This window comes from Ranitomeya imitator, chromosome 1, assembly GCF_032444005.1.
Source record: "Ranitomeya imitator isolate aRanImi1 chromosome 1, aRanImi1.pri, whole genome shotgun sequence".
Classification (NCBI taxonomy): domain Eukaryota; kingdom Metazoa; phylum Chordata; class Amphibia; order Anura; family Dendrobatidae; genus Ranitomeya; species Ranitomeya imitator.
The window spans coordinates 217748434-217774673 of record NC_091282.1 but is presented as its reverse complement, the minus strand read 5'-3'; the positions used below and the strand labels follow the sequence as shown (position 1 = coordinate 217774673).

Here is a 26240-nt window from a genome sequence, read left to right as displayed (position 1 = left end):
ATTCATGTCATATACAACACTGAAGTGGCCCCTACATAGTGCCGAGACTACATGCAGGGAGGAAAACAAGAATTTGATTGCAACACAGGCCTTTTCAAAAATGAACACAGTTTCTCCAAAAACTTTCAGACACAGAAGAACATTTATAAAAAAATTAAAAAAAATAAAAAAAAAGCATAAAAAGGAGTCTGTCGCTAAACCAAAGACGGATGCAACAGTGAAAGGCCTGTACAGAATGGAATCATTTCTGTATCACACAAACCTGGGGGTGCCTCATCAACGAGGTCCGCCCCACAGATTAAACTGCTAGTATCACTACCATAAACCTGGGGGTGCCTCATCAACGAGGTCCGCGCCTCACAGATTCAACTGATCGTATCACTACCATAAATCTGGGGGTGCCTCATCAACGAGGTCCGCGCCTCACAGATTCAACTGATCGTATCACTACCGTAAACCTGGGGGTGCCTCATCAACGAGGTCCGCCTCACAGATTAAACTGATAGTATCACTACCATAAACCTGGGGGTGCCTCATCAACGAGGACCGCGCCTCACAGATTCAACTGATTGTATCACTACCGTAAACCTGGGGGTGCCTCATCAACGAGGTCCGCGCCTCATCACTACCGTAAACCTGGGGGTGCATCATTAACGAGGTCCGCCTCACAGATTAAACTGATGGTATCACTACCGTAAACCTGGGGGTGCCTCATCAACGAGGTCCGCGCCTCACAGATTAAACTGATGGTATCACTACCGTAAACCTGGGGATGCATCATCAACGAGGTCCGCGCCTCACAGATTAAACTGATGGTATCACTACCGTAAACCTGGGGGTGCCTCATCAACGAGGTCCGTCTCACAGATTAAACTGGTCGTATCACTACCGTAAACCTGGGGGTGCCTCACAGATTAAACTGATAGTATCACCGTGCCTGCAGAAGAAAGATCTCACCTGGAAAACTTTTGGTGCACTGACTAATGAGGCAAGGGCTGATGAAAGCGTGGCAGAGAATATTCCTGCGGTAATAAGTGGAGCAAATCCAGACACCATGCTCATCACCTATAAAGGGAGGGCATAATGCATTCATAAATCACATACATAGGATCGGGCAAACGATCAGACGTCCGATACAAATGACATTTATAGAGCAATTTAATAATATACTCATGCTGGATTACATTTGATAGGACAAGTGATTCTGAAAGAACACGATAGATATCGGATGGTCAGCAGCCACCTCTCCCGGGTTCGCCATGTACAGGGACACAGTCGAGCGCTCCTCTGTTCTCTATGAGACAGTCGCTGCCAAACTCATCTGATGGCTTATCCCCAAAATACAAAGGATCTACCATTGGAAATCCGACGTGCTGAAAAATTTTGCTTTTTCATCCGTATGGTCATCTGTATGCCCATCCATAAGTCCATTTTTATATCCGCATATCAATTGATGTATATGTAAAAATATTCATGTGCACTAACTCATTGATGCTGGTTATTGTGCGGTCGGTATGATATGCATTTTGCATACAGACAGCAGCACATGGACATGAAATACGTTCACCCGAACGAGCCCTCAGGTAGAATTCACGTCTTCACAGGTTTTGTTCCAAGAAAAAAAAATGCAATTGCCAGACTGTGAACGAACAATCTCATATGCATACATATGGCTGTTTGTTTTGCTTAGGAGACCTTGGTCGCTCCAGGGATTGTGGTATGTATGCGGACCAGAAAACAGGGAAATGTGAATACAGCCTAACAGCTAAAAACATTAACGCAAATCAGGATTGTGCACAGTAACCTACAGACAGTGTCAGGTTGGCACTGTTATACTGATTACAATGATACCTTGATTGATGAAATCCATCTTTTGTTTGTTGTTTAATCTTTATTTGTAGTTTTCAGTTCATGAGATTCTTGTGCTTCGGGGCGGCCTGTGGAGGGTCTTTATGTGGTGCTCTGCTTACATAGTCATCTGTATGGCTTATGACAGCTCACTGATCCCTCAGTGACTTGCCCCCTTTTTACATACTGAATATAATATTGCTGGCACTGGAAAACATTTTTTACCTCTAACAAAATGGCTTCGGCGGCGTAGTGGCATCTATCGCTTTCCAATAGATGCTATTACGCATGTGCTGCCACCCATCTTGCTGGAGACAATTGGTTTGCTTTTTTATCCAACAAAATGGCGCCGACAGCACAAGCCGGCATTTCGTTGGAGGAAAAAAAATTGTGGCTGCTGCAAGATGGTGGCGGATGTGCAGTAGCACCTGCTGGCAAGCGATAGATGCTACTGTGCATGCGCAGACGCCATTTTGTTGGAGCAAAAAAAAAAAATTGGCTCCAGCAAGACATAGCAGCATCTATTGGTGAGTGACAGATGCTACTGTGCAGCAGGCACCATTTTGCTTTAGGTAATTTTTTTTTTTTTCAAAGCCAAACACTATTGTGTGCAGTATTTAAAATAGGGGCCAAGTCATTGAAGGATCAGTGACCTGTCATAAGCCCATACAGATGAATATGTAAGCAGAGCACCACATGAAGACCCCACAGGGCGCCCCAGAGCATGAGAATCTCATTAAATGAAAACTGCAAACAAAGATTAAACAACAACCACAAGATGGATTTTATCAACCAAAGTATCCCTTTAATCAGTGTAACGGCGCTGACCTGACACTGTCTGTAGGTTACTGTGCACAATTCTGCTGACAGGTTCCCTTTAATGCAGGAGTAGGAGTCTTGGGATATTGTTCTCTCAAATCTGATTAAAGAGAACCAGTCCTATCCAGAACCATTTTATCTGTAAATGTAGGGGTAATCTGAAAGCAAACAGCATTTAGACCCTGTTTAGCATATTAGGCTATGTTCACACCTTGCGTCGGGTCCCTGCGGGTTCTCCCGCAGCGGATTTGATAAATCTGCAGGGCAAAACAACTGCGGTTCTCCCTGCAGATTTATCGCGGTTTGTTCCGCGTTTTCCGCTGCGGGTTTCCGCCTATACTATTGATGCTGCATATGCAGCAATATGCAGCATCAATAGTAATGTTAAAAATAATAAAAATTGGTTATACTCACCCTCTGACGTCCCGATCCCTCGGCGCTGCACCCGGCGGTCCGGTTCCAGAGATGCTGTGCGAGAAGGACCCTTCGTGACGTCACGGTCATGTGACCGCGACGTCACTGCAGGTCCTGGTCGCACAGCAACTCTGACCGGACAGCCGCGTGCAGCGCCCAGGAGCTCCGGACATCAGAGGGTGAGTATAACCAGATTTTTTATTTTTTAACCCCAAATATGGTTCCCAGGGCCTGGAGGAGAGTCTCCTCTCCTCCACCCCGGGTACCACCCGCACATTATCCGCTTACTTCCCGCAACGTGGGCACAGCCCCATGCGGGAAGTAAGCGGTTCAATGTATTCCTATGGGTGCAGAATCGCAGCGATTCTGCACAAAGAAGTGACATGCTGCGGGTTGTAAACCGCTGCGTTCCCGCGCGGTTTTTCCCGCAGCATGTGCACAGCGGTTTGCGGTTTCCATAGGGTTTACATGTTACTGTAAACGCTATGGAAACTGCTGCGGACCCGCAGCATCAAAATCGCGGCGGTTCCGCGGTAAAAACTGCTAAGTGTGAATATAGCCTTAGAGGAGAGGCAGCTATATTCTCTCTGCAGCCTTAAGGTACTGTCGATCGCTGCAGCGTCGCTGGAGAGCTGTCACACAGACCGCTCTCCAGCGACCAACGATCCTGAAGTCCCTGGGTAACCAGGGTAAACATCGGGTTACTAAGCGCAGGGCCGCGCCTAGTAACCCGATGTTTACCCTGGTTACCGTTGTAAATGTAAAAAAAACACTACATACTTACATTCCCGGTGTCTGGTCGTGTCCCTCGCCGTCAGCTTCCCGCACTGACTGAGCGCCGACCGTAAAGTACAGCGGTGACGTCACCGCTGCACAGCGTGCTTTAGGGCCGGCCGGCGCTCACCAGTCAGTGCGGGAAGCTGACGGCGGGGGACATGACCAGACACCGGGAATGTAAGTATGTAGTGTTTGTTTTTTTACATTTAAAACGGTAACCAGGGTGAACATCTGGTTACTAAGCACGGCCCTGCGCTTAGTAACCCGATATTTACCCTGGTTACCAGTGAAGACATCGCTGGATCGGCGTCACACACGCCGATTCAGCGATGTCAGCGGGAGATCCAGCGACAAAATAAAGTGCTGGACTTTCCCCAGCGACCAACGATCTCCCAGAAGGGGCCTGATCGTTGGTCGCTGTCACACATAACGATTTTGTTAACGATATCGTTGCTACGTCACAAAAAGCAACGATATCGTTAACGATATCGTTCAGTGTGACGGTACCCTTACACTTCCAGCCCTGATGGTGGCGCAAGAGCAGATACAGTCCCCGCTCACTATACTGTAAGCTCTCCCCGGCACAATGAATGTAAGCCTGCTGTGCGCACAATGAATGCTGGTCTTCTCTGTAGCATACCTGTGCACAGTATGGTTTCAATCAATGTCCTGGGGAGAGATTACAGCAGTGTAGTGAGCGGGGACTGTATCACCCTGACGACTGGAAGCCAGTGGCTCCATGGGGAATTAAGAAAATTTCTCCCTGTAGCCGCTGCTCCAGTAAGCAGACTAAATAGGATTTAAAATGCCATTTGCATGTAAATTACCCCATATATCTTCTGTGTTGCATTCATGTTTAGAGCCTAGCGGGCCCTTAAACTGTTTGGCATACCCCAGTTTACAAGGTGTCCGTCGGGCAAAAAAAGAAATGTGACAGTGTGTAAACAGGAAAGGCGGAATAAAAATTAAATACAACAAATTGTTTATATCACAGCGATGAAGCTGGTTATCAGCTGTCGTTTGCTTACAACTATAACTTTCTATTAACCAGTCACCAAGCTGATCACCTATAGATTAACCGATGATGTACTAGCAGGGTAACTGTTCTTTGGAGGGGGGTTTCATACTTCCATAAGTTACTGATATGGGAAAGATGCTTAGTTTTGGAGAAACAACACTCCTAACAAACAAAAGATAACGTTTTTACTGCGATACCTGGAAGCTGTTCATGAGTCCATATTTACAATCCGGTTTACAGTAAGAAAAGTTATAATCTAATTTACAAGCAGCATCGGTGCAGTTTGTCACCGCAGAGGACAGGGTGTCATTAAGGATCCCAGACGCATCTCGTACCATACAGGAGCCTGGTGGAGAAAAGAAGGACAAGTCAAATGGATGTAGGAAGACCTGGAGTAAGGCAACAGGGGCATCTGCGAGGGGGTCTAACATTTTTGTTTTCTGTTGCTGAAGCAGTTTTGAGAATAAAGAAAACATTTATTGTGCTTTCCACTGCAGTTTCCTGGCTTTACATCAAATTACCCACATTTCTTTTGCATGGCTTCTATTTCAAAGGTATATTCACAGGTCTTAAAAAACCTAAAAGGTGGCCAAGATCTTAATCCACAACTGTACATCATAAAATTATTTAGATCCTTGGGGAACCATTATTTCATGCTCCTTACCAACAGACACTGCGACACCCGCGTAGACGATAGTTGTTATAAGAATGGCCAACAAAGTGCCTTTCGGTATGGCTTGTTGAGGGTCCTGGACAATATAAAGAACAGACACATGGTTTAATGTCACCTGTGCAACAAATCTCGTTTTTGACACCTTCTTCCACAGATGATACTTACCGCAAGATCACCTGAGATATTTGCCCCTGCTAAGATACCAGTCGCAGCAGGGAAAAAAATGGCAAATATGGTAAAGAAGGTCTCTCCGTCCCGGAAGTCTGGCCCAAAGTTTTCACTGAAGATTTCAGCTGGAGAAAGAGAAAAGTAAAAGAAATCCGATTATATGACGTCTTGGATGGCAGACACAGGAGGCTGCTCACAACATATCTAACAGCAGCTGAGACTGACAACCTCGGAAATATGTAGGCTACTTACCGGTAGCAGTGTTTTTACAGGAGCCCATGACAGCACAACGAGAGAGGGGATCCGCCCTTCAGGGACAGGAAACCTACAGACATAAAAGGGCGGTACCTCTCTCCCGCATCAGTTGGTTCCAGAGCATGAGAGGACCCCCTTGGTTAGTAACACAGATACAGCATAACCTTTGGTACAATTTATTATGTGAGTGAACGTATAATTTTAAAGGAAAAACGAAAGTGTTGAGCCATACGAGAAAAAATAGGGTAGGGAATATAAGGGTGCCATCATGGGCTCCTGAAAAAACACTGCTACCGGTAAGTAGCCTACGTATTTATTCAGTCGCCATGACAGCACAACGAGAGACTTTCAGAGAAGTAAAGAAATATTAGGGAGGGATAACAGCCTCAAGTACCCTTCTCCCAAACGTGAGGTCAGAGGAGCTACCCAGATCTAGTTTATAGTGTCTAAGGAAAGTAGATGGAGAAGACCATGTGGCCGCCTTACATATGTCTTCAATCGACACCTCGGACCTCTCCGCCCAGGATGTTGCCACGGCTCGAGTGGAGTGAGCTTTTATACCCTCTGGGATCTCCACGCCACCTGCTGTATAAGCGAGAGAGATCGCCTCCCTGATCCATCTGGCTAGTGTGTTTTTAGATACTCTTAGACCCTTTCTAACTCCCTGGTAAGATATAAATAAGGAGTTATCTTTTTTCCAGGTATTTGTAACTGAAATATATTTAAGGAGACATCTTCTTACATCTAAGGAATGAAATTTATGTTCCTTATTAGTGGGATTAGAACAAAATGAAGGTAGAACCACCTCTTGTAACCTATGAAGTTTTGTGGCAACTTTTGGAAGATAAAGGGGATCAGATCTCATAATTACTCTATCCTCCCTAAACTGCATGTATGGCGGTTGCCTAGACAATGCTTGTAGATCACTAACCCTTCTTGCTGACGTGAGAGCAACTAAGAGGGCTGTTTTAATCGACAGGATTTTTATTGGAATAGTATCAATAGGTTCAAATGGGGCTTGCATTAAGGCTGAGAGTACGAGATTTAGGTCCCATGGAACTATCTTTTGTTTAATGATTGGTCTGGATCTAGTAACTGCCTTGAAGAACCTAGATATCCAGTGATTGCAGGCTAAGTTAAAATTGTATAGTGCCCCCAGAGCCGACACTTGAACTAGAGTGCTAGTGGCTAAACCCATTTCTAGAACCTTTTGTAAAAACTCTAGAATTTGATTAATACAAGGTTTCTGGTCAATTTGTGCTCCTGAAATTGATAAGAATTTTTTCCAAACCCCGACATAGATGTTTGTCGTAGAGGTTTTTCTACTTTTTAGAAGCGTATTAACAAGATGTCTAGAGAACCCTTTCCCCCTTAGTAACGACCTCTCAAATTCCACGTGGCTAGGTGTAAATTGGCTACTCGTGGATGGAGTATTGGGCCCTGGGAGAGGAGGTTTGGTAATTCTGGGAGAATCCATGGTTGAGTGATAAGACATCTTCCTTAGCCAAGGAAACCACGATTTCCTGGGACAGAACGGGGCTATCAGGATTACCCGGGCCCTGTCTTCCCGTATCTTCCTCAGAACCATTGGAATTAGGTTTAGAGGGGGAAAGGCATATGCGAGACTGAAGTGCCATGATATTAGAAGAGCGTCCACTGCCTGGGGGGTTGTCTCTTGGATTTAAGAGCAGAATTGGTGTAGTCTTTTTGTTTTCTCGGTTGGCAAAGAGATCTATTTCTGGACATCCCCATAAATGCTCAATCTGATTAAAGATGGTCAGATTTAGTGACCAATCCCCCTGTCTGAGCTTGTTGCGGCTTAGATAGTGGGCCATGGTATTGAGCTTTCCCTTTATGTGAAGAGCCATGAGAGAAAGTAGGCGATTCTCGGCCACCTGAAAAATACGATCCGCGACCTCCATTAATGAACTGGACCGCGTACCTCCTTGATAATTAATGTAGGCTATTGTTACCTGGTTGTCTGAGAACAGCCTGACGTGTCGACCCTGTAGGGGTATAAGAAAACTAAAGCGTGTTCTACAGCTAACAGTTCTTTTAGATTTGAAGATGAGTCTTGTTTCGACTGGGACCATAGTCCCTGGACCCAATTATTTTCCAAGTGTGCCCCCCATCCCTTGGGGCTAGCATCTGTAGTCATTATCCTAGTTATATGATTTGTCCAGGGAACTTCCCTACGTAAATTTGAAACATGCGTCCACCAATTTAGTGAATGAATGGATTCAATAGAGAGTGAAAACTTGCTGTCAAGATGAGCTACTAGTCGACGAGAGTTATGTAGGACATCTCACTGTAGTGTTCTGGTGTGATATTGGGCCCAGAGAACCGCCGGAATACAAGATGTAAGTGAACCCAAGAGTGACATTGCACCTCTTACAGAGACTAAAGGATTGTTAATAACCCTTGTGGCAAGCGGTTTTATATTATCCACTTTTGAATCTGGCAGGCGACATTCCTGCCGACTAGAGTCTATACCTAGACCCAGAAATTCTTGTGTTTTTAAGGGCTGTAAACGAGATTTTTTAATATTAATAATCCATCCTAATCTGTGCAATGCCGCTATCACCTTCTCCAATTGGTCTTTACAATGTGATTCTGAATGTCCCACAATCAATAAATCATCTAAGTAGGGAATTATTAATATGTTCTGCTCGTGAAGGTGTGCCATAACCTCTACCATGATTTTTGTAAATACACGGGGTGCGACCGCGACTCCAAAGGGAAGTGCTCGATATTGAAAGTGCTCTATTGTGCCAGCAAGTGAAACCGCCACCCTAAGAAATTTCTGATGATCTACGTGTATTGGGAAATGATAGTAGGCGTCTTTAAGATCTAAGACAACCATGAAGCAATTGTTAAAGAGAAGCTTTATTGCCGTCTTTACAGACTCCATTTTGAAGGATGGAACCAACAAAAAATTGTTCAGGCCTTTTAAGTTGATTATGGTGCGAAATGATCCGTCAGGTTTTCTGACCAGAAACAAAGGGGAATAGAACCCCTTATCTCCGCGGGCACCTTGATCAGAACCTTTTTTTGTTGAAGTTCCTGAACTTCCGATTCCAGTGCCAACTGTTCTGCAGAGGAAGAATGGATGGGTGTCAGTTTAAATTTGTCCTGAGGAACATGACGGAATTCGAATCTCAGACCTGCTTCAATAAGGTTTAGAATCCAAGGGCTATTGGTGATTTGTATCCAGGCAGGGTAGAAGGCTAAAAGCCTACCCCCCACCTCGTCCACCAGTCATTGTGGTTTTTTAAAGTCCCGAGAGGAATTAAACATAAATCCTCTACCTCTTCTCCTGTTGCTGTCATATCTGGTAGAATCTCTGTTTGAACCTCTGTTTGACCTTCTGCGGTTAGACCATCCTCTATTATAGTCCCGTCTATAAAAGGGTCTTCCTAAGAAAGGAAATCGTTTTTTATTATCTCCTGCCTTATCCAACAGTTCATCCAGAACTGGTCCAAACAAATGAGATCCTTCACAGGGAATGCTACACAACTTTGTCCTAGCCTGTAAGTCTCCTGGCCAACATTTATCCACAGCGCTCTCCGGGCTGCGTTAGACAAGGCTGAAGATCTGGCGGCCAGTTTAACAGAATCCGCCGATGCATCCGAAAGGAAAGCTGCTGCATCCTGAATTAAAGGCATGGAAGATGGGAACCTTATCTTTGAGCTGATCTTCTAGGTGGCCCAGCCACACCATCAACGACCGAGCTGTGCAAGTGGCTGCAATTGCTGGCCTTAGGGAACCTGCTGACGTTTCCCAAGCACCTTTAAGGAAAACGTCAGCTTTCCTATCCAGTGGGTCTCTCAGATTTCCTAAATCCTCAAATGGAAGAGAGGTCTTTTTGCACGCCTTGGCCACTGCCGCATCCAATTTCGGAACCTTGTCCCATGAGGATGATGCTTCTTCCTCGAAAGGATATCTCCTTTTGAATGCTGGAGGAAGCGACCCCTTCCTTTCGGGTTTCTTCCATTCCCTCGAGATCAGTGACTTAATCTTATCGACTACTGGAAAAGATCTTCGGGATTTCCGATCCAGACCTTTGAACATTATGTCCTGAATGGAACATTCTGACTAGGTCTCCTCAATCCCCATTGTATTATTGACCGCTTTGACTAGGTGGTTGATCCTATCAAGCGACAAACAGGCCCGGCTAGACTCCATGTCCCCTGACGAGGAAGATGACGAGAGGGAATCTGAGCTCAGTTCACCCGAGTCCGAATTTATAACTGAGACTGGGGATGTAACTTCCTTCCTCTTTTTGGCGTCAGTTTTATGCGACCTGGACCTCATAGAACCTCTGACTTCTTGCCTAACCATCTGTCTTAGCGTAGACGTAAGGTCAGGGGCCTCCTCCTCAATTAGGTGTTGTATGCAGGATCTATATAATCTCTTTTTATGCCCATCTGGAAGTGGCTCTGCACATTCGGCACACTCCCTATGCTTGGCTTTAGAAACACATTTCCTCCCCTAGTAAGGAAAGAGGGAATATAAGGAGGGACAATAATCAGTAAGCGAACTTTCACATAGATCACTTACCCAGCCCTGCAGCGTATGGTACCATAGTTGGGGGGTCCTTTCTAGTCGGTGACTCTTTACGGCTTGAGGACTTATTTGGTTTTGACTTCTGAGCCCCTTTAACTCCACCAGCGCGACTACTGCCACTAGAGCGTCGCTGGGAGATCACCTGAGGCTCCTCTAACTCCTGAAGTTGCTGCTGCTGCTGTTCGTCCAGCTGCGATGTTCCCTTTGGCGATTCCATTATGATAATGGCCAGGAATACCTTGCTGTCCTCATACAGCGTTTAAAATATGCCCCCAGGGTACCGCCCCCGGATGGGGGTGTGCTCTCCTCCCTCCCCCCGGGCCCCACCCTGCTGTCGACCAGTGTAATCGCCGCCCCTCCCGGGACCAGGCCAGCTAGGACGCCGGAGCGCCGCCATCGGCAGGAAGGACGATACTGCGCATGCTCTGCTGCGTCATCAGAGTGTGCCGCCCAGCCGCGTCGTCCGGACACGCCCCTTCCGGTCGCGACTGCGGGCTTGCAAACCGATGCGTGACCGAGGATGTCAGCGTCTCCCGGACCGATGCACACGCTTCCCACAAGGTGCGGACAGACCCCAGAGGCCCCAGCAGACGCAGCCACCCAGGAAGAGACCCCTATACTCACCAGGTACGCGTGACTACGTAGACCACAATGGAAGATAGCCCCATATTATCTAGGCTGCTTCCTCCTGCTGTCACCGACACCAACAGTTCCCCTGCCGTGTGGTGCTTCCAACCTCTTGACCAGGCCAAGGTAGGGGACCCCCGCTACCTGAATCGGCCTGTCAGGAGTGGGACTCTTATCTTCGACCTTCTTACCAAGGCCTGCCTGAAGAGGTTCCGCTGTCAGGGACAGGAAACCAACTGATGCGGGAGAGAGGTACCGCCCTTTTATGTCTGTAGGCGACTGAATAAAATGGACATTTTTATCTATGCATCTAACATGAAGCGACCTGACAAACAGCTTTGTGTCAGTGCGACCAAGGCACCACTATTGGGACAATCTATAATAATCTACGTTTTTTCAGCAGTTTCCTATAGAAAAACAAATACTTTACCTTTATAACCAAAGAATCCCTTAGGCTTCTTGTCCTCCATGGGGATAACTGTTCCTATAAAGAAGTCAACTATCGCCAATATTAAAATCACCAACAGCAAGATCTGGGCCTGTAAAGACATGATGTAAAACAATGTAACCAAATCCTTACTAGAAAAATATAGGAGTTTTCCAGAAAAGACTGGGTTTAGTCAATATAGTAACAGTGGGAGACTGCGCTGCAAAAGAGTAAATATATTGGCACCACATATGTACGTTTTTTATTAGGTGACCTTGCATGAAATGGTGTAGTACCTTGTGCTACTCCATACCCTAAAAAATAGATATACCTTTTTGGCCACCAAGGTAAACACTGTCTGTCACCAAACTAACAGCTTATCACCCCAAGAACACCATCCCCACAGTGAAACATGGTGGTGGCAGAATTATGCTATGGGGCTATTTGACAGAAGGGACAGGGAAAATGGATGGTGCGAAATACAGGGATATTCTTGAATGAAACCTGTGAGACTGGGATGGAGGCTCACCTTCCAACAAGAGACAGACCCAAAGCATACTGCTAAAGCAACTTTCGAGTGGTTTAAGGGGAAATGTGTAAACGTTTTGGAGTGGTCTATTCAAAGCTCAGACCTTAATCCAATTGAGAATCTGTGGTCAGACTTGATGATTGCTGCTCACCAGAGGAAAACCTCTAACTTGAAGGAGCTGGAGCAGTTTGGCCTTGAGGAACAGGCAAAAATTCCAGTGGTAAGATGTGGAAAGCTCAGAGACTTATCCAAAGCGACTTGCAGCTGTAATTGCCTCAAACGGAGGCTGTACAAAATACTGACTTTTGGGATGTGAAGAGATATACACACTGAAGTTTTCAGGTATTTTGTCCTTTTTATTGTTTCTTCACAATAAAAAAAAATAAAAAAAAATGGTCACAATTGGTTGGGGTGGGTGAATATTTCGCAGGCACTGTTTATACACTTAGGTGCAGACATTTCCAATTGTACAATCAGTTTCACCATCCAGTTACTTACTTTTGCTTCCCACTCCATCCCAGCCACAGAGATCCCGAGCAGCAGCACCACCGTGATGGCACCTATGATGCGGATGTCATTCAGCTCATCCACCATAAGAGCGTTGTTTTCCTACATCAGAGATTAACAGAGTCATCCTTCATATTGAGTAGAATTTGTAGAAATCTATATGCACACTCATCATAACATGGGCAGGATTAGTTCTTCATTTCATCCAGGCCATTAGACTGTACCATTCTTTGACTGTCTGCCCAAATTCACTTAGCGGCAGGCTAGGAGACAGAGCACAAAACTCTTCCTGTGCACGTTGGACATAAACAGCCCTGTAGCGTTCCTAAGAGAGGGCCAACACAAGTTCTAGGCATACTGAGCCGACATTTGTAAGGCATTCCTATTAGAGCACATTCCTGGAGCGCGGCCAGGGCAAGAAGCCGATGACAGCATCATTGCACCCCGCTCACAATCATCTTCTAGCACGCTTCCCTTGTACCTGGCACTTGTGGCGTTTCTAGAAAGAGGTGCAGGAAAACTTGACTAAATCTAAGGCCAGGAATTGGAAAAATTATTTTATATATAAAGTAAGAGGAATACGCCCAAACTGAATATATAGTAATCTTTTAGCCTCATATTGTTTAGCATCAGTCCGAGTCCATACAGCAGCACACCAAATTACTGTCTTATAAGCACAAATTAGAACTATAGAACGAGTTGAAATACTCTATACTTCTAGTCAAATCTCCTAAAACTTTTTCCAATGAGCTACCTACTCTGATGTCTACGCTATTTATCAGTGTTCGTAGAATGTCCGTCTGGCTGCCCTGTATTCTTTGGGACTGGGTTCACACGGGCGTAGCTCACAGTCCATACATGCAGCAATGCCCAGACTGACTGCTGGCATCCCAAATCAATATGTGGCTGTAATTTGGGGTCTGGGACTCGAGGCCAGTACAGGCATTGCACTCTGTACATGGACCGTGAAATAATTCGGAGAACTGCCATCAAAGGCAGCCCTATTACTATAGTGCTGCTATCCTTTCCACCAGGACACATCACTAGCAGGAGCGTGACGGAGCGCCTGCACACTAGCACAGATTTATCAATACTAATTCTTATAAATCCGGAGCATTGTTTGTACTGTAACAGGGGCGCGCTCTGTTTGTTAAGTGTGCCTTATTTTATGTTACTCTCTTGGGCATGTGTTCCTCTCAGGTTCCAAGCAAAAATACAATATTTACACATTGAAGATTTAATTTTGTTAAATCATTTAAATATGAACATATTCCAAATTATCCTTTAAAATAAATCTAACAAAATGTAAATATCGCAGTGTTCAAAGCTGATCATCTATGTCTAAGGAGAGAAAAAAAAATGGTCTATTCATTGATCACTGGTAGAATAGCAATACGGCACGAATGTCTGAGTGTGCATGAATATATATGGCATAAAAGACATCTAAAAAGATAGAAGCTAAAATAAAAAAAGAGCAGCAGTAATCAGATATAATAGACATACATGGTATACATGTATAATATTTTATGTACCTGTAGTAACTCCACAACAGTCTCAGAGAAGCCCACCACATACATGGCAACTGCAACAGCATTGGCAAAGGCAAAAATGAGGCCAATTGCACCGCCAAATTCTGGTCCCAAACTTCGAGATATTAAGTAGTATGCCCCTCCTAAAACATAGAACAACAATATTATAAACAAGCGGTACATTCCTATGGACTATAGAGGACTGAATAGTGGAACAGGACAGCAGGTAGATTGCCAGGGCCAATCAGTGTTCTGAATCTGTCAGCAGGTTTTTGCTATCCCATTCAAAAGCAGCAAAATGTAAGTGCAGAGACCCCGATTCCAGCGGTGTGTCACTTACTAGGCTGATTGCTGGTGTTTTTATTAAAATCGCCGGTTTAGCTTCTGCAAATCTCCCAGTTTTCTGAATGCCGAGTCTTGCTGTACATGACCTCACCCACACCAGGGATTGGCAGCCCTCTGTTTACTCTGCATAGACAGAAAGCTGCCAATCAGTGGTGAGGGTGGGGTTATACAGAGCTCATGAATAAGGAGGACTACCCGGCGGCAGGTTTACTAGTCCTCTAGTGATAAAATCATAGTTTTATCAGCAGGAGATTATCAGACTATAGTAAGCCGCCCTGTAAGTGACACATCGCTAGAGTCAGGGTCTCTGGCTCTCTATTATGTTGCTCTTAGGGGTAACAAAAACCTGGTGACAAATTCTCTTGATTTGGTCCTGGTGCACCTAATATTGGAGAGAGTCACACATGGAAATATTTGCTATGTGGAAAACTGCTGCGTGTTTTTTTTACATCATAAATGTGCCACATAACATGAATGTAATACCAGTAGGAGAAAGACACTGCTGCTGGCTGCTTATCTACCTGGAGAACAAAGTACAAGTGGCCTGACACAGCTGGTATACCTGGTTAATTGTGCTGAATTTGGCAGGTTTTGGTGGAATTCCTTTAATGTGTATGGCCACCTTTAGCGCCATTGCTTTAAATTTCCATAGGAGAACTAGTTTCTTCACCAAACTTATATAATGGTAGGGTTAAGAAACAAACAAAATGTAATACAAATGTGCCTTTTACTTCCCTATTATCTACAGAGTGAAAATTATAGATGAAATCCTATCCAGTGTTTCCTATGGGGGTCCCTAGAGAAGGTTAGTAAATGGCGTGAAAAAGTGTCTGCCACTGAAAGAAGAATGTTCCCCCGTAAGCCAGCACTTTGTGGCCTTTGTAAGTAACAATCAGCACTACCAGCCATCCTAAACCAATCGTGAAACGACAGTTAATATACGAGGAAAGCGAATACACAATATGGTCAGAGGCTGGCTTCAAGCACATTATGTAAAACTAAAAACATTCTGCTCCACCATCGTTAACCATGATATTTCTTTCCATCTATACCACGTTGCCTCTCAGAACCGTGACAGGTTTTGGCTTTCTGGTAGACAACTGTATATGCACACTGGCACAGGGTTTTTATAATCAAAAACCAGCATAAAGTTATTGTCCATCATAAACTTCACAGCTCCAAAAAAGTTTTTCTCCAGTACAAATGAATAACAAACAGTCCTTTCTTCAGGCACAATGAAACAAAGTAAATGTAGCAGCCTCCTGAATCGCAGTACACCAGCAGTTTACAAGTGTTCTCCAAACACTCCTCCATTCAGCTTCAGCCCAAACTCTACTCTGCTGAACTAACCCAGCTGCTGTTATTAGGCCTGTAAGGCTTTGTGCACACGATGCGGATTTGCTGCAGATCCGCAGCGGATTTTTCCGCACAGAAACGCTGCAGATCCCTGTACTGTACATGTTATTACTGTGATGTACAGTACAATGTTATTCAATGGGATAAAAAAAATAGCTGTGCAGATGGTGCGGAAAAATCAGTGCGGAATTGCTGCGGATTTCAAAGAAGTGCATGTCACTTTTGTGCGGATCTGCAGCGTTTCTGCACCCCTCCATGTTAAAAATCTGCAGTGACAAAAAAAACGCAGAAAATCCGCATAAATTCAGCTTAAAAAAAACGCACAAAATCCGCATAAAAACCGCGGCTGCGGATTCTGCCAGGAGAGGCGGATTTTGTACAGAAAATTCCGCACCTCTTTTCCTACGTGTGCACATAGCCTAAGCCACAGGCTGGATTAGGAGAATGACCTTTCCCCTCCCAGATGCTTTTGGTTGCTCCTAAATCCCAGATCCAAAATCCAGTCAAATTAAAACTCTCTCAGTAACCTAGTGCTACTGATACAGATTTTACCTTAGCGAAGGTAACTACCTTGATGACACATATCTGCCATCCAGGACATTACCTCCTGTTTTCATACAACCAGTATTCAATTTTCTAATCTATGATTCGGTTTAAAGACTGGCAATGCATTTAAAGGTGTTGTAAGGTCATACCGGATAAGACATCAATCGCTGGGGTCAACACCCGGCAGCACCTCCACTGATCAGCTGTCATTAGCTCAGACGCAAGCTAGATGCAAAGACAGGACAATGAGGGTATGTGCACACATTGCGGATTTTGCTGCGGATCCGCAGGGGTTTTGACGCTGCTGTTTTCCATGAGTTTACAGTACCATGTAAACCTCTGCGTTGTTTATTCCGCAGCATGTTCATTCTTTGTGCGGATTCTGCAGCGGTTTACACCTGCTCCATAATAGGTGTAAAACCGCAGGTGGAATCCACACAAAAAAACGCATAAAATCTGCAGTAAATCCGCAGATAAAACGCAGTGCTTTTTACCTGCGGATTTCTCAAAACAGGTGCGGAAAAAACCGGAGAGGTTCCATCTACGTCAGCACCCAGCGTACCCGGGTAAGTGCCAGGGCCCTGGAGAGACAGGGGGGCCCATTCAGGGCCGGCGTTAGGGGCAGGCAGGGAGCTGCCAGTGCTTAGGACCACCGGGAGGGGGAGCGGCTGGGGGCTGTCTAATTATACTCACCTACCTACTCCTGGCGGCTGGCATGGTCCCTGCAGGTCCCTGGCTCCCCAGCTTCTTCCTGTACTGAGCGGTCACATGGTACAGATCATTACAGTAATGAATATTCATTACTCTAATGAGCGGTAACGGTGACTGCTCAATACAGGAAGCTGCCGCGCCGGGAAGAAGGGACTGCACCGCTCCAGGAGCAGGTGAGTATAACGGGGAGGGGAGCGCAGCACTGCACAATACTCACCTGCTCCTCGTTCCAGCCACTGCTCTGCCTCCGTCTTCAGCGTCTTCTGCAGTGACGGTGAGTTCAGAGGGCGCGGTGACATGGTTAGTGCGTGCCCTCTGCCTGGCGTCAGTGCAGAAGACGCTGAAGAAGATGGAGCGGCGGCTGGAACGAGGAGAGGTGAATATTGAAAGTGCCGGGGGCCTGAGCGACGGAGAGGTGAGTATGTGATTTTTTTTTATCGCAGCAACAGCAAATGGGGCAAGTGACTGCATGGGGCCATAAAGTTTGTGCAGCACTATATGTGGGGTAAGTGTCTGTATGGAGCCTCTTATGGGGCAATAACGTTTGTGCAGCACTATATGGGGCAAGTGTCTGTATGGAGCATCTATGGGGCCATAACGTTTGTGCAGCACTATATGGGGCAAGTGTCTCTATATACTACATGGCTGTTCTATATACTACGTGGGCTGTTATATGCTACGTGGGCTGTGCAATATAGTACATAGCTGTGTTATATGCTACGTAGCTGTGCTATATACTACGTGGCCTGTGTTATATACTACATGGCTGTGTTTATATGCGATCATGAATCGTGGTATGTGTTAAAGGGGGGGCCCACTGAGACTTTCGCCCGGGGCCCTCAAAAACCTGGAGCCGGCCCTGCCTTAAGCTTCATTCAATGTGTAGCGTCTGCTGCTATTCGCCTATTTGAGAAAGTAGTAGCCTATTAGTAGGGAAGATTTAAAAAGGGCTGCCCTCTCATCTTTATTTTCCATGTGTTGGGGACGTGATTTTGTGGCACTTCCTAATATACAAGTATTACAGATTTTTTTCCCTGTAGTTGTTAGCGCAGCTCTTCTGTCTGTGCAATGCCATCAGCCTCCTTCAATTGAAAAGCAGCCTTCCCATGTGAAATTCTTCAAGTGGAGGAGGCAGATGGATTTGGGTGATTTTGCAGTAAGATCCTCTATCGATTTGCAGATGTGGTATATAAGAGTGGGTCCTTGTTCATTGAAACAGGGAAACAAAAAAACAAAAAAAAAAAAACACATGAGGACTTCTCTAATATATATATATATAAAAAAAATCCCGTGGTTGTCCAGGTTACATGATAAACATCTGGATAGAGCACTACGTTGGTCTCCTACGCGTCTATAAATGCTGACCAGGCAGGCCATGGGAATATCACTTAGCCTTTCACAGTCACATGAAAACCTATAGCTAGCTGCATTCTCCCTGTGGCCCCTAATACTCTGCATCTGATAAGAGTCCTAGTAGCTATGGTCCCATATTCATCATCCATGGAGCTTTAGACCCCTACCAGCTTGGACCGGCCGCATGTGCATAGAAATGTAGGATGGCAACACAGATGTAAAGAACATATCAGGTTCTTAAACCAAATATTTTAATTTTGCATATGATGAAAAGCAGCAAATGATGCTCATAATTAACGGTACGAAGAAACCTCTGTGCCTTTTGTATGCTTCCACTTGTTCTAAGGAAGCAGAAGTTGCTCAGTACAGCACAGTGTTCTGTAACCTGTGGCTTTCCAGCGGTAGAGGGACTGCAACTTCCAGAATGCCCTGTGGCTGTCATCTTAGGCCGGGCAATGTAGGTTTCATTTAGTTTGCAGACCACTGCGCTAAAGAGCAGTTATACAAGCGTCTCAATCCACTTTTCTATTAAACATGTAACAGGAATCTTACAATCAATTTTCACAAGAAATGCCTGCAGGCGGGGAGATGTTAAATACAGAAGAACTCTCTTGCTCAAAATCAATTTACAGAAGTCACAAAGTAACAAACTTATGGTGCTCAGGGGATAGCAAAAAAGGTAATGTGAAGAAAGAGGGGCAAATAAAAGTATGCTATCCTGATCAGCAAGTGACCCTCTAGGGATGTCCGCAGTCACGCTCCTCTCCTGAACGCACCAGCCATTACTACTCACTAGAAAATAAAGGGCTTCAAAGGTTTTTACTCTGGCACCAACTCCAATAGCTGGAAATAGAGACTGAAGGCCGCCACCTGGTATCCATCCACAATGTGGTTGTGTCACTCCTACCGGGACGTGTAGAGGACATTATTTCCCCAGCTACAGAATTATAATAGATAGAGAGATAGATAGATAGATAGATAGATAGATAGATAGATAGATAGATAGATAGATAGATATATATTGTATGTGTAAAAAAAATACTAGCAGAGAATGCCTTGTTAGTAATGTACACTATAGAAGTATAGCACATGATGACTATGAGAGAACTGGTCACTGGCCATATAGAATGTTTTTACTTGGTGTAAATGCCACTGCTCTCCTGAAGCTGGCAGTACTTATTTTTAATTCCTGTGCCTCTCTGTTCCTGAGGAATGTCCCCCTTTTTCCTGTACATAGTCTGGTTTCCAACTGGGTGTCGTCCGCAGAAAAATTGATAAAAAAATACTAGATTTACATAAAAAAAACAAGGGGCTGTATCTCAGAATGGGGAAAAACAGGAACAAAAGCAAAAGAATGACAGATTCAGGAGAACAGCGGCATTTACACCAAGTATGAAAAAAAAAACTACGGAAAATGACAGGTCCTCTTGAAGGTTGGTCAAAATGATCTTAAGGAGGACAGGCCTAAAAAAATTACCACAAAACATATTCTAATCATGGCCATGCACAATATGTTATTAGCCATGCTTTTCAAGTCCTAAGTCAGTGACATCACATAAAGTAATGGGTTAATGGGGGAATTGTTAGATTATAGCCATGATCTAGAGAAAATGTGATACCACACACCAAATGTTGGCGCAAATTATTGGTGCAAAGTAATAGCTGGTGTAAAGAGACCAGCAGTCTAAAGAGGCACCACATTTATTACACCACTCTACCCATTTCCAGAAATTCGGCACTGACAGACAAGTCAATGCTGAAACGGTCCCAAAAAAATAGCCAGTTTAAAAAATTAAAACAAAAAAAAGAAATCATGCATTTAACAAGCGACACATTTCTACTAGGTGCATGTGTAATACAGTCTACAAGCTCCATACACCGCTGTAGTCAGGGTGAGTGCTCCTGGAAACATAGGCAGTCTTAAATGCTGCTGCGGACAGCAATTCTTAAGACTCAAATATATAATGTATGAGGTGGTCCTGACTCCAGCATTACTAGGAGCAGAGTGTCAAAGTGATGAGACAGACTAAACGCTAATCCGGAACACAAGTTTTGACATTTCCAGAATTAGAACAATGCTCATCATTCCCGCAGGCCGCTGTCCACATGCATGTCTGCAGCAGATGACCATGTTAAAGACTGACAAAGACAACTTATATGACTGTTGATCAGTAAACAAGAAGAAAGAAAAATAATCTTATTCCTTGGAGACAAAGCAACAGCAGTAGAAGGAGACATCAAAGTGATAATGAACATATTTACCTCCTTTCACAAAGCCGTTTGTAGCAATGGCCGAAGTAGACAATCCAGTGATAGTTGTCACCACAGTGGCCATACCAATGACAACAACACTTAAGCCTGGAAATAGGAAGACAACTTTAAATAGTAAGCCCAATAACAGGACTTCAAAATACAATGATAAAAATAAAGACAAATAAGATGCACGCATGCACACTTCATTACAGGCTCAAAAGGGTTATTCCCAAAGTAACACGAAATGTCCAATCCATACTTACTGATCATTGAGGGTCCTACTACTGGGAACGCGAGTGACCCCAAGATAACTGCTATGAAGCCCCTTCTTGGATGGAAGTGTCAATGCTCCCCCTCTGCTCAATTCATGGTCTATGAGGCTCCCAGAGAGGTACAGTGCTCCTCTAGATTTCTGGGAGTCCCATAAACAATTAATAGAGCGTAGGCTGAGCATCCACTACGATCATCAAGGAGTAACAGAGGTCTAGGGGGACCCCCACAGATCAGTGAGTGTCCCGCATCCTATGATTAGGGGATAGCTTGTTATTTTGAGAGTAACCCTTGAGCTACATTTACAGAATGGTGAAGAACCAGAATAGCTGAAAATTATAATTATACACGTGTATATTGGATTTACTCATGACCCCTGCATGATATCTGTATTTGAAGAGTGCAGCTCTAAGAATTACCGAACATTCATAGAGGTCTTACCATACCAGGGTCAGTGCCATATGATTAAAGGGGTTGTCCTCTACTAGACAACCCAGCAAGAAAGAAATAGAAAACCACTCACCCTCCTGTTCACAAAACTGATGGTAAACCAGTACTCGAGGACGTTATGGCACAAGCTAATCTGTGCTACATCCCCTGTGGAAAAACTCCGCAGGGGCATCAGGCCAGTCTTGCAACCAATCAGCAACTGGTCTGGGAGTGGGGTATTTTTTTTATTTTTTTTCACTTCACCGGGCTCATTAATAATGGGGTGTAAAGTAGTGGACAAAACCTTAAAACAGCATTTTCTATTTAAGTATTTAATGTTGGGCTACTATAAAAATAAGAACTGCCTTGTAAGATTCTCCAAGTGGCTCCTAATACCAGCCATGCTATATGACCTGCGGATGATTATTCCATTGCATAAACCATTTTACCATGAAAAAGGTGGGAAGGCAGCTTGGTTTTCTAGGATTGGCAAACAAGACACATGTAGACATATTATGAAATCTGTCTACTTCAAGCCTAAAACAAGAAAATATAGTCACAGTGTGTGCAGTAAGTATCTGTGATATGGCAGAGATGGTTCTCCGTGCGAGCGTGGATGGAAACATCAGAAGCTGCCTGACACTAGCGTGAAAATGACTCTGACATCTCTCTGGCGTGCCGGCCATGTCACAGGCAGAGGATATGCCAGAACTCTTCTGCTCCACTAAGCAGATCATACGCTCTCCAGCGGAGCTGCACTTTTATAGCCATCTTATTATAAAAAACAAATCAGAACGTACCGATTCCAGCGTGGCCGACGATCCACGACAACCGAATAAACAGCATCACCCCCCATATATTCAGCATGCATCGTACCTAGGTCACAAGAGAAATAAAATGAATTTCATAACCCCAATTATCTAATGATATCATATGATCTGGTTTTCTGTGAACTTAATTCGTAATCTACAACTGGAAATTGGGCTTGAGGGGAGACCAGGGTTGCCAACCATGCAGAAATAACCAAAATAGTCCATAAACATAGGGCTCTTTGCCCTGTCTGTAAAGAAACACATAAGGCGTCCCTGATTTATTTTGTACAAGCTTATACAGGTGATTTTGACTGTAATAGCCATTTTTAGGTGAATGCAGCTAATGTCTTCATATCAGAATTATGGGCTGAAGACACAGAACTCTTATAATCAAAATGACTTAATATCGTTTTACAATGTGCCCGTAAAAAAAAAAGATTTTTTTTCAGAAGCGATCCAGAAAAAATAAAAAGTCAAGTTGGCCACCTTGTAGGAGACTCCTGCTGCCCAAACCATGCCCGGCATGAATCAGAGCCTGGATGTGTGATTGTAGCAGAACATGTATAATTCTGAAAGGGCAGCATTTCAGAGTACGCATACATGGAAAAGTCGGCCACTGACCCGTTGAGTAGCACGGTAGTCCAAGAGGCTAGTCTCCCCACCATGCTCCCCTTGTCAGGCAGGCCTCCAACATACTCGCTCCCTGTAACATCTATCGGGACAGAACTGTCAATCAAGGGAAGCAGGGCAGGGAGAGGCTGCGCAGACCTGCCTAGGACAAGCCATCCAAAAACGCAGAGCGCCCAGCAGACTTTGCAAAGAATGTTTCCTCTGAAGCATCACAGCATTTCAAAATAAAGCCGGGTTCAGATGGGCATAATGAAGATCGGGGTAAGCTGTGGATGTGACTGGCTACATGTGCAGCTCCGTGCTTCTTCCACACGGCTCATAGGTGCAGGAGCTGCCGTTCACTGCATGCATTATACCAGTCTGTAAAACTGCCCAAATTGCTTCATGATTAGTGAGGAGCGAACGGATCTTGGATAACGGAGTTCTGCTCGAGTCCCTGCGGCTGCATGATGTGCAGCAGTTAGACAGCAGCAACACATGCGGGGATTGCCTGTTTGTTAGGGAATCCACACGTGTGGCAGGTGTCTAACAGACACAAATCAAGCAGTTGCAGGGACTCAAACATTATTCGAGTGCGCCCAAGATACACCGGTTACACCCGACCATAACACGTTATCCGAGCACCATCGGTCATCAATATTCATGATCTGGAAGATTGGCCATGTGCACTGGCTATAATGGAGGTGTGTGCTCTCCGAGCTGCACATGGAGCAATTACACACCCATCCGAATGAGCTCTTAAAGAATGCACCTAGTGTCTTATTCATGCTGCCCACAATATCATTAAAAAAAAAGATAATTATAGAATATAAATATATATATATATATATATATATATATATATATTAGTAACACTATGAAAAGAGGAAATTCAGACATGCAAACTACTAGAAGTATGGCGACTCTAGCTGTAATATTGTGTTCTATAAATCAATGCGGGAGGTTTTTAGTGTACATTGTACAATTCTTATAATCTGACGTCTACAACACCTAGAAGGTACAACATTGTCTTCTGTTCTCCCCTAGTAGAGGAAGTGCTATGTATTTCGTGCCTTCCTTTTCCCAGCGTCCCTCGCTGCAGAGGACGCTTGTCTCATGACCGGCCCCTCTCCCCTTTACTCTTTTGTTCCCCGAGCAGTGATGACACGGGAAGATTTCCTGTCATAGCAACTGGGAAACAGCTGCATCACATCTTATAAACCGAGAGATCACTTAGATCACATCTAAAATTAGAGTCCTCCTAAGTGGCAGCCGAAAATTAGGTTTAACCCTTTTCCCATTAATCCCACTGTGCATATTTTTCAGTGGCTTCAGCACATGTACCATAGGTGTCTGATACACAAACAATGAACAGGTTTGGGGTCTTCTCTAGGGCTCTCCAAGTAATTACAGACCGGGAAACACTAGGAGAGGAGGGAAGGCTGTTGGCCTGGGCCCCCATGTCCGGGGCACTTATCTCATGCAAGGTTTTCACCTAAATCTTGGTAATGAGATCTTGTTCTATATGAATACAGTAAAAATCTTGTACCAGGTCAGAAGATTCGTAAGGGAGCGGCACCTCACACCTTGCATCTGATCAGATACAATAGACAGCACCCGGACCCCCACTGATCAAAACATTGGCAATGACACTACATTGGCAATGATTTTGGGAAATAAGTGAATAGCTACCAAGATTTTATACGTTCCTAGTATAAGAACTGATACAATTATCAGTTGCTGTGATGGGATTTATTGGTAACGTTTCACAACTTGGCTAACTGTGGTGAAATAACTGAACGAAAACCTACTCACCAATACCCCTTTAATCCAACCAAATTTTACTACTCCTTTTCCATCGGCAACATGATTGGTGACAGCATCTCCTGTCGGTGTTCCGTCCTCTCCATTGGCAAAACCATCTTCAAACGGTTCCTGAAAAACCCAAGAGGACACAGGAATATTAGTGGAATACGTCACACTCGTTCCTGAATGTGAACAAGAAGGTGAATGTAGATCATTTGTACTTTTTTTGCAAAGCAAAATTAATATAATCAGTAGACGAATTTCAATTTAGTAAAAGGTCCAACCAGGCCCTTGTCCTTCCAGGGTTCACATGATATGAAGTTGTAGAACAGGTAAAATATGGAGGCAATGAAGTGTGGTGGAGGGGGGGGGGGGGGGGGGGTAGCTTTACATTTCGCTTTTCATTATACAGTTCCTATTCAGACCCACAGTAGCGTTCAAAATTATGACCGTGTGTTCAAAATCATGAAGTAATCACAAAATCTTTATACTAGTTTTTATTTCCAGCATTGGGAACTTTGCAAATCAAAACAAAGAGAAATGTCTAAAAAATTTTAACTACTTTACAGAAAACAAAAAAACAAACAAAAAAAAAAAATGAACATTCCAACGTCCTAAAAAAATAAATACAGTAAAAATAAATAAATATAAATAGCAGTGTCTGCATTGGTCTTTACAAACTCACAATTTGTTTTTTAGAACTGCTTCACATCTCTGTTGCATAGAGCCAACCTCCATCTTCTGGCACCTGGCAGCTGTTATTTCAGCCCAGAATGCTTGGACAACATCCCACAATTTTGGCTTTGCCTCAAAAAAAAAAACCAGCATTTTTAGGCTATGTGCCCACATTGCAGAATGTAAGCAGAATTTTCCTCATTAAAACCGGACTCCTTTGCCAAGAAATTTGCTTGCGTTTTTCTAGCGTTTTTTTTTTTTTGCTTTTTTTTTTTTTCCCCATGCGTCTCAATTCTAAAGCGGCAAAATCGCAGCAATTCCGCAAAATTAATGAAAATGCTGCGTTTTTTTCAACGATGCGTTTCCGCTGCGGACAAAAACGCAGCATGGGCACAACAATGCGGAATTCCATTAAAAATAATGTGATGCATTCTGTAAGCGTTCTTTTTTTAAGCCTTTCCGCAGCGGAAAAAACGGTTACAAATGCAACGTGGGCACATAGCCTTAATGTCATCCCACAAGTGTTCCATCAGATTCAGGTCCTGGGATTGGGCTGGCCATTCCTTAACCTCAATTTTTTTTAAATTAAACCAAGATTTTGCTTATTTACTTCTGTGTTTAGGGTCATTGCCTTGTTGAAACCCCCCATTTCAAGTGCATATCCTCTTCAACATAAGAGAACATGACCTCTTCAAGTATTTTAATATCTGCAAACTGGTCCATGATCCCTGGTATGTGGTGAATAAGTCCGGCACCATAGTAAGAGAAACATGCCCATATCTTCATGATGATTGCACCGCCGTCTTCAGAGTGTACTGTGGCCTGAATCCATAGTTTGGGGGGTCGTCTGACGAACCATCTGCGGCCCTTGGACCAAAAAGAACTATTTTAATTTCATCAGTCCACAAAATGTTTCTC

General features: G+C 44.2%; 1 protein-coding gene across 3 annotated transcripts in view; it reads right to left on the bottom strand.

Annotated features, from left to right (window-relative positions):
- The window catches only part of SLC12A2 (solute carrier family 12 member 2), a 135711-nt gene that overhangs the window by 44517 nt on the left and 64954 nt on the right, over positions 1–26240 (bottom strand). For all 3 annotated transcript variants that reach the window (XM_069753964.1, XM_069753983.1, XM_069753974.1), the window contains 10 exons: positions 24657–24776; positions 22221–22296; positions 20731–20826; positions 14161–14300; positions 12620–12730; positions 11596–11704; positions 5715–5842; positions 5541–5625; positions 5074–5222; positions 958–1065 (listed from right to left, as the gene is read on the bottom strand). In XM_069753964.1, the coding sequence (XP_069610065.1) occupies positions 958–1065; positions 5074–5222; positions 5541–5625; positions 5715–5842; positions 11596–11704; positions 12620–12730; positions 14161–14300; positions 20731–20826; positions 22221–22296; positions 24657–24776 (1122 nt within the window). The remainder of the gene's footprint in view (positions 1–957; positions 1066–5073; positions 5223–5540; positions 5626–5714; positions 5843–11595; positions 11705–12619; positions 12731–14160; positions 14301–20730; positions 20827–22220; positions 22297–24656; positions 24777–26240) is intronic.